The sequence below is a fragment of the Cryptotermes secundus genome, unplaced genomic scaffold (assembly GCF_002891405.2).
Source record: "Cryptotermes secundus unplaced genomic scaffold, Csec_1.0 scaffold178, whole genome shotgun sequence".
NCBI lineage: Eukaryota > Metazoa > Arthropoda > Insecta > Blattodea > Kalotermitidae > Cryptotermes > Cryptotermes secundus.
Genome location: NW_019728499.1, coordinates 513170 through 524991, shown reverse-complemented (window position 1 = coordinate 524991; position 11822 = coordinate 513170). Strand labels below are relative to the sequence as shown.

Below are 11822 nucleotides of genomic sequence, written 5' to 3'. Positions count from 1 at the left end.
ATATATATATATATATGTGTGTGTGTGTGTGTGTGTGTGTGTGTGTGTGTGTGTGAAACAAATTTGGAGTTTTGTTTTATTTAGTAGTATATAAACAAAAAATCTTCTGGATGTCACTTGTGTTTGTGTCCACAAACTGTGAGATGAACTGAATAGAACTGTTGTCCTTTGAGATATGTTTGAAGGTTGTCTTATGTAAGAGAAATTCTGAACATGCTTTAATTCCATATTAGGAACGTGATATTGAATTAGCAAAGGAAGCCCAACGCCAGGATGAGAACGACAAGCTGAGGAAGGAATTTGCAAAGCATGCGAATGCTTTCCACCAGTGGTTAACAGAAACCAGGCAAGTAAACCATAACCATCTCAGATACATATGTAATGAGACATTTCGTTCAACATTGACATATATATATATATACTCATTGTATATTGTATATATACATTGTATATCAAGTTATTATATGCAGTTTAAATTCTTGGATTCTGTTGTACCTAATATATTATCCATTTCTGTTCCAAACAAATGATGTCTGCTTTCATGTGACCATCATCAACAGGTACCGACTTCTGGGCTGGGACGGGTGAATATCTTTATTCCATTTCAGTATAAACTAAACGGTTTTCAGTATTTAATTCTACTACCCAGACTTTTTAACAGTTTTTAACTGCTCTTGGAAATTTCTAATTTTAACACTTTTCTAATAGCCTTTATCACAGTTTAGGTAGGTGTGATGGTACACAAAAATTACTTCAGTTAAATTTTTCCACAGAGATATTTCACCATACAGAATTTCAGGGCCTTGCCCTATTAGTTATTTTTTTTTAAAGAGGGTGGGTTTCCCCATGCACCGCAACCAGTTTGATCTATTGTGCTTCCCTCTATGATATTCTACCAGTCTCTTTACCCTACCGATAAATGGTGCGTACCATCAGTCCCGCCAAGCAAGCGAGTTCGCCCACTTGTTTAGCAGTGTCTATAATGCTTCCCCCATCTATCAGAGGCCTTAGAGGCTATTGTTGGGCGGGAAACGTTCTGGAATTTTGGCTCAGTGATCCCCTTTGGTGATATGAGGTTCTTTTACGTGCCGTAAAGTTACGACACAGGACACACAGCTTAAAGTCCCTCCCAGAGGACTTGTTCCCTGAATTTTTCCGCCCTTAAAAATTCAACGACCTCCGCTGGGTATTTGAACCCGCGTACCATGAGTCATGAGGTGGGAACGTTCCCTCTAGACTATGGAGGCCGCTGGCCTTGCCCTAAGTGGATGTAATCTTGCTCCCACCTGAGAAGTTCACATGGCTACCATATCAGTATTGTCATGAATGAGATTTACAAAGCCCCAGTTGTGTGTTGTTCTGCAATAACATAATATTCATAACAAATTTTTTCTGATTGAATGTTATTAATAGGGCCAGTAACACATGGGGATGATGATAAGTGTAATAAGATCTGTGTTCCTTATAAAGTGGGAAAAAAGTTCCATAACATTCCAGTAAATTCTATAACTTTTATTTGGACACCCTCCCATTTGATGAAAGATTAAATCAGGCTTAAAAGGGATCTAGCCTTTTATTTGCTGGTGCAGTAATTTTGATATTATTTGTAGATCTCTATGCTGTGATGTAATGGCACAATACTATTTCACATTTTGTGTGGGTATGTAATCAAATGCTGTTTGAGCTGTAACACAGTAACAGTATTATAAAACTGACATTCAGAAATATTGAAATGATTAATACTGATTAATATTTATAAGAAGTGTGTAAAGACTGATATTTTTAAATTATATAGTGGCATGCTGCTGTTAATTCATATTGTGTATATTTTATATATGTTTCACTTTACAGTAAATAGTGTAAATTTAACACTTTGTATAGAACTTTTAACAGCATTAACTACTATAATACGAAGGGGGACCCAAAAATAACCAGAACCGACCTGTTGCGCGCGCATGCTTTGTAGTTATGAGTTGTGCTGCTAGGTGGTGTTAGCTGGGGGTCTCCCGCGACTGTTAGTGAGCTGGCGTCAGTCTGAGTTAAGTGGTTTAGCTGTGGTGCTCTGTTGTGTGCGTTCCTGTTTCAACCCTTTGGCGATTAGTGAGATGGCCAACCAGAAGGAACAAAGAGTGTGCGTGAAATTTTGCTTTCTGTTAGGGAAAACTGCAGCCGAGACTGTTGGGATGCTTCGGCAAGCCTTTAATGATGATGCTTTGGGGAAATCACAGGTCTACGAGTGGTTTTCCCGTTTCAAATCTGGAAACATGTCAACAGAAGACATGCCACGCCCTGGGCGTCCTTCGACAGGAAGAAATGACGAAAACATTGCTAAAATCAAACGTGCAATTGATGAAGATCGTCGAAAGACCATTGACCAACTTTCTGAGGAAAGGAACATCTCATGGAGCACGGTCCAGCGAATTTTAACCGAAGGTTTGCACATGAGATGGGTGTCTGCAAAATTTGTTCCTCGCTTGCTCGGAGATGACCAAAGAGAAAACCGCGTGAATGTTTGCCGCGACTTGAAGAGTGAAGTGCAGAACGATCCAGAATTTCTTAAAAGAATTGTGACTGGCGATGAGTCTTGGTGCTACGGGTACGATCCAGAATCAAAGCAATCATCAAGCCAGTGGAAAACTCCAAGCAAGCGAGGAACAAATTTTGCAGACACCCATCTCATGTTCAAACCTTCGGTTAAAATTCGCTGGACCGTGCTCCATGAGATGTTCGTTTCCTCAGAAAGTTGGTCAATGGTCTTTCGACGATCTTCATCAATTTCACGCACACTCTTTGTTCCTTCTGGTCGGCCATCTCACTAATCGCCAAAGGGTTGAAACAGGAACGCACACAACAGAGCACCACAGACAAACCACTTAACTCAGAATGACGCCAGCTCACTAACAGTCGCGGGAGACCCCCAGCTAACACCACCTAGCAGCACAACTCATAACTACAAAGCATGCGCGCACAACAGGTCGTTTCCGGTTATTTTTGGGTACCCCCTCGTATATATAACATGAAATCCATGCAGTGTGTTCTACTAAATTTGTGTGGCTTGAAATGAGTTTAAATTTTGAGAAACCAGAAGTAGCCTTAAGCTGGACTGAGTTGCTTCTGTAGGGCATAGGGTTTGCCTTCACTTATTTTATGTAATACCAGCCTTTTAAAAGCTCTGTAAATAATGTAGCATGTAGTTTGAAAGCTTAAGTATTTGAAGTTATGTTACATTTGACCTACCATGCAATGGGGTATTAAGAAGTTGACAAGCACATGCAGTGGTCATAATTAAGACCTTCAGTTATTAATATCGTGTTTGTGATTAATTTGTAAAGGCTAAATACATTAAAAGAACAGAGCATTCCCCCTCTCCCCCACCCTCACAATATCAACTTGGACTTTACTGTTTACAGAACATCTATGATGGAAGGATCCGGTTCTTTGGAACAACAGTTGGAAGCTACCAAGGTTTGTTGCCAGTTCGTTCATTGACCTGCTAACTTTCTCATATTGCATTTCTTCCTCAACTAGCTATACCAATGCAAATATGCTGTCAGAAAATATTGGATTGAAATATCACAGTATTTTGGTCTTATGAACAGTGCTGGGTGTCATATTAGACTCCACCTTTTGTATACTACTGGTAAAAATAGACACTTGTGTTTTCTCAAGATCTGTTTATGGATGATAAACATAAAACTTAGAACACTGACTTTCTTTTCTGTGGTCAGATTTTGAAAATTTGTGATTTCTTTCCTAAAAAAGCTACTCCCCCCCCCGACTTACCTTTGAGTGGAGGTGATGATGGAGGGAAAGCAGTGGGTGAAAATCAACACTTAGCTCTGGTCTTTTCTTCTCGGCATATATTTTAAGTGCCCTGTGACTGTTGTTACATGTTCAGTATTATCTGCTGCTTTACAGTAGTCCAGGCAAACTAAACCATTTTAGGATTTGAGGTTTTCACAACAGTGACTGAGATGTAGTACCATGTAGATCTTGTGTGAACCAACGTTTTGGAGGAATGTATCACCTCCTGTAGGATAAAAAATCTGCAAGTGAGGAACCAGTGTGAGCAGGGGGCTAGAGACTGAGCTGCCAGTCGCAAACACCCAGCTATATGAGAATGGAGAGAGGGAGAGTGGGCCACGTGGGGTGGAGTCTGTAGAGATGAGGTAGGAAGCCCAGGCAAGCAAGTAGCAGAGAGTAGGCCAGACCAGGTAGAAGAAAGTTATCGGGGGTGGGGAAAAAGTCAGGGCTTCCGAGTGAGCAGTGACCCAGTAGCCTTGGGGCTAGAACTGTCGAGCATGCACTGACCTGTGCAGCCTTCTAGATCTGGCGTCGTATTCAGGAGGTTTCTTGAGGGAGCAGATGAGAGGCTTACATAACTTGCTGAACAAAAACCAACCTGTCTGTTCATATTGTTAAGCTGGAGCTCAATCTCAATGGCCTTCCTAACGATGTGATCCGTGTATCGGGTTTTAGTGGTGAGGATGGAGGTACTGTGAAATTGAATGCGGTGTCCCAAGTCAGTGCTGTATTCAGCCCCAGCTGACTTGTGTGAATGTTCTAGACAGATGTGCTGCTGATGCTCCTTCAACATGGTGTCCAGGAAACGGCCTGTCTGCCCAGTGGAGACCTTGCTGCACTCATGGGATTCTGTATACACCTAGTGTTCTTAGTCCTGAGTTATCTTTGACTGGCCAGAGGAAACTAGATACTTCCTTGGGTGGCAGGCCTGCTGACTTGATGTTGTGTTTGGGACAGCACTCTGCTAATTCTCTTGAATATAGGCCCGACAAAGGGCACGGAGGCGACAGTCTGGATTATTGTCAGGCTGACTGATATTTGGATGATGGTTGAGGACTTTGTGGATCTGCTGGTATTTGTAACTGTTCCGGAAAACATCCCTAAGGAACACCAACTGCTCATGCAGGCATGCAGGCTGAGGGATGATTTCAGGCATAACGCTTACAACGACCACCGGATCCACAGAGACCTCAACCATTGTCCAAATATCAGTCAGCCATTTGATAATTCAGACTATTGCCTTCCTGCCCTATGTGTCTCAGGAACGCCAACTCCACATGCATGCATGCTCAGTCTGCTAGCCCCCTGCTCACACTGATTCCTTGTTTGCAGATTTTTCTGTCCATAAGATTGAGGTGATACATTCCTCTGAAATATCAGTTCACACAAGATCTACACAGCGCCACATCCCAGAAGACTGCATTTTTATTAAACAACACATTTTTTCAAAATTTTTCCCTCTTGACTTGTGTTTCAAAAGATCAGTTCTTGTGAACATATTTTTGTTGTACATATGACTGATGCTGAAAGTTCAGTAAGTTTCTGGAACAGGAAGGTAGTAGTGTATATATGATCATTTTTTGTATAATTATTTATTTATTAATTTTTTTGTAGATGTTACAGCTTTTCATTATTTATGTGCAAATATTTTGCCATTTTTATGTAGTTTATTTTTAAATCCATTCCAGAAATATAGCAAGAAATTTAAATCCCTCCTACCTGTAAGGAAGAATTTACTTTTAAAGCAAGGAGAGGTTTGCAGTAGTGCCATATTTTCATGCTCGTAGGTTTCACTTTTTGTTGTAAAGCTTCAGTCAAAAGAAAATAGTTGGTGCCCTGTATGTAGGTTAGTCTATTTTCATTCATTAAACTAAGAAGAAAGCACGTACTTCCTTTTTCAGGGTTTTTTTAGCCCATCAGTTCATACAACCATGCACTGATCTTAAACAAAATTATAGCAATTGAGAGGTAAGCTGTAAAATGTTTTTATGAAATACAAACATATACAGTAAGACCTCACTAATTCAGACTGATTGGGAGCTAACCTTAGTCCACATTATTGAAAGTCTGAATTGTATAAGTGCTATTGAAAATATGTTGAGGGAAGTCATAAAATGGACTTCATGTGCCCTTCTAGGCAATACAACTTTATTTTGAAACTTAGATGGCATATCATAAAATAAATTTACTTGTCATAAAATGTAAAAATGTAAGTTGTGACATCAGTCATTTAAACATTTTAGGTAGCAGTGATGTGATCACCAAGGTCACGTTGCTCAAAAAACTGTTGTATGACTTACTGCAAATTCGGAATTAGTGAAGTCTGAATTAATGAGGTTTCACTGTATTTAATAATATCATGGCAGAGCATCAAAACCTGTATCTCCCATGCATCACACATCTATTCTGGTGCATGTGCTGTCTCAGCAGGCCCCAGCACACCTGGAATCACACTGTTCACACTCTGAATCACATTACTGTTGAGTATAAATTCAGACATCAGGTCTGCAATAGCAGGAGACTTAATCTGGCTGATAAAGATTAAAAAAGACTGTTTGCAAGGTGGTGATTATGATATTTTGTTTATACATAACAAATTTTTAAGGAAGGTGTGAGGCATTTACATAGATGTGTTGCAAACTACACTAATTATAGAAAAATTTCAAATGAATAAATAGCATATGTATACAAGGATTGGAACTTTAATAGTGGCAACACTGCTGTAGAGATGCCTGGCAACGGAACCAAATAATGTCGCTTATACCAGACGTTAGTTACATACCTACCTTACATCAGAGCAAATGGACTCTCCCTTCCCACATCACGCACATGCGCAGTGACGAGAAGAACAAAGCCTTGTCCTAGCTGGTGGTCTAATGTAGTGTTGTCACGATGTTTTCGAAACAGGAACAACGGAGTTGGATAAAGATTGAATGTGCCAGAGGCCATACAGCACAACAGTGTCATCAAGGTCTTCAAGAGGCTTGCGGGGAATCTGCATTGCCTTACAGAACAGTGGCAAGGTGGGTAAAAGCCTTCAACGAGGGATGCCAAAATGTGGCAGACATGCATTGGCCAGGTCGTCCTAGTGTCAGTGAAGAAGATGTGTATGCTCTTTCCATGTTACTGTAGGGTGATCAACACCATACGATTCGTGAGCTGGCCCAAGAGACGGGATTAGCACATATGACTGTGCTTCACATTCTGAAGGAACACCTGGACATGAGAAAAATTGCATCACAGTGGGTTCCACATGATTTGATGGAAATGCAGAAATTGCTACGATACGACGCTGCTCGTAACCACTTGGAGCGCTATGAGCGCGAAGGAGAGGCTTTTTTACGCCGTATCATTACGCTGGATGTGACATGGACCAAATCGTATGAAACGCCAATCGAACGAATGACATCATTACGGGTCACCACGAAAATCAAAAGTTTGTCAGAACCCCAGCAATGTGAAAGTTATGGTGATTCTCGTGTACGACTGTGATGGTTTTATCCTAACGCATACCATTCCCTGACAGCAGACTGTCAGTGCACAGTATTACTGTTCATTTTTGGAACAGAACCTGCGACCAGCTTTGAGAAAGAAGTGGCGACAGTTTCTGCAGAAAGTTCCAACCCTCGTAATTATAGAACAGACACATAGGCACATAGAAACATAGGCCTGATTACAAAAGATTGTCATCTCTTCAATACCGTACTCAGTTGAATGTTATCAGATACGGAAACAACATTATTTCATCTTGAATGGTACATTATATTAATTCAGTAAGATATATTGTGACATGGATGGCGCAACAGGAAGTAGGTGTCATGTGAACTCTGCGTTTCCACGAGTGACATCACGTACCCCCACTCCTCCCATCATTACACAATGCTCGGTAAACACCCCTCCCTGCTAGGCTGTGATGTCACGCAACAGGCAAGTCCATGCAGTGACTATTGCTAGGCAATGCATAGGTAGAAACACCTGACAACAATACCTGATATCTGTTGCCGAGCAGCAGTGTTCTCTGTGCCGAGCCTAAATAAGGAGCAGTGAACACTATTCAGTAGTAGTGAATATTGAGTAACTAGAGAGTTACTAGTGTCCAGTATCCAGTATGAATTGAAGTCCAGCAGCTACGAGTTGGGTTGTATCGAGTGCATGGCAGGGACTCCAGCAGGAGAAGTAATTGTGATAATGCAGATGGCAGTAATTGTGTAAGTGTAAGAGCGAGTGTTCAATAAATTCGTCACATACCCAACACGTGACAATATTATATGTACAATAACAGTGCTGATAAGAAAATGGAAATTTTTGTGGGGAACCTAGAAGTACAGACTTTTCTTTCATAAAACATGCTTGTAACATAAACATTTATGTCAAAAGTTTCATAATGACATCTGTATCAACTTATTTGTTACCTGACATTCTGATTTTCAGCGTAAGGCAACTGAAGTGCGCGCTCGGCGCTCAGACCTGAAGAAGATAGAGGATCTGGGTGCTATTTTGGAAGAGCATCTGATTCTTGATAATCGGTATACAGAACACAGCACAGTGGGTCTAGCCCAACAGTGGGACCAACTTGATCAGCTTGGAATGCGTATGCAGCATAATCTGGAACAACAGATACAGGCACGCAACCAGTCAGGAGTGAGTGAGGATGCACTTAAAGAGTTCTCCATGATGTTCAAACACTTTGATAAGGACAAGAGTGGACGTTTGAACCAACAAGAATTTAAGTCTTGCTTGCGAGCACTTGGCTATGACTTACCGATGGTAGAAGAGGGGCAACCTGATCCAGAGTTTGAAGCTATTTTAGGTGAGATTATAAAATATTCTCTTCTCTGCACAGTTCTTGTTAGGGTGTGTTGTATAGCTCCTTGTCAGTTATGGGTCCACAGAAAGACGAATCCTGGCAACAAGTTGTTTGGTCTAGAACGCTGAAGAGTTGAACGATAACATCCTGAGTTACATTGTTTCAGACATAGTAGACCCCAACCGCGATGGTTACGTGTCATTACAAGAATATATGGCATTTATGATCAGCAAAGAAACCGAGAATGTGCAGAGCTCAGAAGAAATTGAGAATGCCTTCCGTGCCATTACAGCAGGTGATAGGCCATATGTCACAAAAGAGGAGTTGTATGCGGTGAGTAAGCTTCTGAGGGCACTTACATATTTTCTGGAATAAAAAGAGAAGATTGCCCTTATTACAGACATTATTATCAATGACATTTCCACTTGTGATTGTTATTTTGAAGGGTTTTTATTTTCTTCTGTCCCTCCAAAATCTTTCCTTTTGCATGTGTCTCCAAACAGTTGGCTTCTCTTTACATATCCCTTTATCTGTGTGTTCTGAGTTATCCTTTGTATGCTAGTAGGTTATCTTAATTTCATTTGCTTGTCTGAATTACTGGAGTTTTGGACTCTGTCCATCGTCTGTATTCTAAAATCTAGAGAACACTATGTTTTGGAAACTGGCTGTTTCCATCTTCAGGTGAGGGGGAGACACCTCCTCTGTTGGGTCTCTTACAAAGAGCTAACCTTAGTCGCTGGACTACTTGCTGTAGGTATGTGGGAGATTTAGGCATAGATGAAGCCAATATTTTAAGATAATGGAATAGAGTGTGGGTGTATAGACTGAATGTATTTGGTCCATTGGTGGGCTGTTGTGAACATGACATTGAACCTTAAAGTTCTGTAAAAATTATGGGGAGGGGAATTTTGTTGACCAGCTGGGTAACTGTTAGCTTCTTAAGAATGGCTGTGCTTCATGAAATGAATGAGTGGATTGGTAGGTATTTTGTCATTGTGTATTCACCACTCTAGTTTTTACTTTCATAATATTTCTTGTAAAAATGTTTTGTATTTCCTATTCAGTGAGAATTTATTCAGAATTGTTTGTAGAAGATGAAGTGTTTTAAAAGAACCTGTTAAAGTGGCATGGCAAAGTAGCGTACAAATGCAGTGGAATCCCAGTTTAACGAACCTTTGGGAGAATGGCGTTTCTTTCACAGAATGGAGATTTTTGCTAATTTATAACATTTATTTTAATTCCTGCATATTTCAGTAGAAGAAAGGAAGAGAGATTTCAGATCCAAATGGTAGCACACAGATAAAATGTTTTGTGTTTCACTTTCAGAACCTCACAAAGGAAATGGCAGACTACTGTGTAGCACGTATGAAGCCATATGTAGACTCCAAGACAGAGAGGCCAATTCCAGGCGCACTGGATTATATAGAGTTCACTCGCACACTGTTCCAGAACTGAACACATGCTTTGTAACAGTTATCAAGTAATTCTTGTAACCTCTCATCTGGTTCAAAGGTCATACATAATTTATAGGATAGAAGCATTTTAACATGGAAGCAGGCTTTTTATAAAATTATAATGTTAGATTTTCGTTATTGTCTTATGTTTACAAAATATTTCAAAGCATGCTGTTGAATGGTATAATTTGTGGAAAAGGAGTGGAACAGTTAATTTATAAACTTCCACAAAACAAATCATTGAGCAGCTCAGGCTTGCAGTCATTTCGAGAATGAATTGAACTGTTAAGTATTCATATCCTTGCTGATAACATTTTTATTAGTTGCAGTTGTAACTGTAGGCACGTGTCCTCATTGTTTTTGTGGGTGTAAATTATGTTCATATTTGATTAAGGTGCTTACAGTATAATTTTTGTGTCATGCTTATTTCTGATCATCTGTGGACTGTGTGTGTATACATATATATCCTGCAAACTGTTCAATTTGGAGAGAACTTTTGCAGATAAGTATGACAGATTTTGGAGACTGAATTTAATACACACTGCTTGTACACATCTTGCTCCATTGTTAAAATTACAGGCTATTTGCTTCATTTTAAATTTACATACTAATGCATGTCTAAAATAAAAACTCTGAAAGGCAAACTCTCTGAAAAATCAGGTAGTAGGAAGTGAGAAATATATATATATACATTAATATAAGCTTTGTTATTGTAGACAATTATTGAAAGCTATTTTTTAAAATATAAAGTGCAGTATGTATTAAGGTACTATGTAAAGTTAAGGAGAAGAAATACAAGTATTGCTACAGGGTGTAATGTAACTTGGTATGATTTTGTGGTATGTGCTGCAGACATGCTGAATTACTATACAGCCTGTGTATTAAAACAGTGAGCTGCCAGTTTTTTTGTTTTTTTAATATATTTATGTTGTGTATTAGGCTTGAAATGCTACGCTTGTAATTTAGTGATCTTAAATAGTGCAAAGTTGATCCATTTAACAAAATCATATATTAATGAACATTTTTGAATAGCCACAAAATTATTGACCGTAAACTCCAGGTGTATGGTAAAGGTTCACATGAAGTTTTAGGTTCTGTCAAAATGTTGCATGCTTGTTAACTACAGATTGTTTGATGCTTAGCATATTTATAAGGGCAGCTTTGAAATAAAGCAATATTTTCTGATTTGGAATAAAATGTTTCTACATAAATAGTTCCCATACCTTGTGTTTCTTAATATTTAAAATAATTTAGCAGTGAGATGCTGTAATCTTTAAATGTTTGATGGCATTGAAAATTGAAAGAATAAGCATCAGTTACATTAGAAAGTAATATTTATTTCACCTGTTGTTTGCAATTTAATACAATTTAAGAGAGGAAAACTATATATGATACATTTAGAAAGAATTTAGTATCGCTTTTGTCATCTTGTTAACCTAATTCAAGTGCTCATATACACTCAGCTCTCAATTATCCGGCATAATGGTGGGGATGGAAATCACGATTAATCGAAAACCCGGTCAAGACAAATTTTATTAAAAGTAGTACTGTAATACTGTACCTTCATAATACTATAGGCCTACCTGTATTTAAATTTATTCAACCTCATTTTTATGTCATCTCAGAGCCTATTTAATACTTTTTTACATTACACTGAAGTATGAATTAGTTATTTCAATCACAGTCTTCAACAACATCCAACACTTTTTATGAATATTCACACTTAACACTTAAAAAAATTTAATATTGTCGTCTAC

The 11822-nt window shown here is 39.0% G+C and overlaps 1 protein-coding gene across 4 annotated transcripts in view; it reads left to right on the top strand.

Moving 5' to 3' along the window:
• The window catches only part of LOC111865162 (spectrin alpha chain), a 61075-nt gene extending 49825 nt beyond the window's left edge, over nt 1-11250 (top strand). For 2 of the 4 annotated variants that reach the window (XM_023852943.1, XM_023852945.2), the window contains 6 exons: nt 234-346; nt 561-584; nt 3411-3465; nt 8236-8614; nt 8778-8944; nt 9938-11250. In XM_023852943.1, the coding sequence (XP_023708711.1) occupies nt 234-346; nt 561-584; nt 3411-3465; nt 8236-8614; nt 8778-8944; nt 9938-10066 (867 nt within the window). In that variant the 3' untranslated portion in view covers nt 10067-11250. The remainder of the gene's footprint in view (nt 1-233; nt 347-560; nt 585-3410; nt 3466-8235; nt 8615-8777; nt 8945-9937) is intronic. The other 2 variants (XM_023852944.1, XM_023852946.2) reach the window with 1 other exon arrangement.
• Nucleotides 11251-11822: the final 572 nt, after the last annotated feature.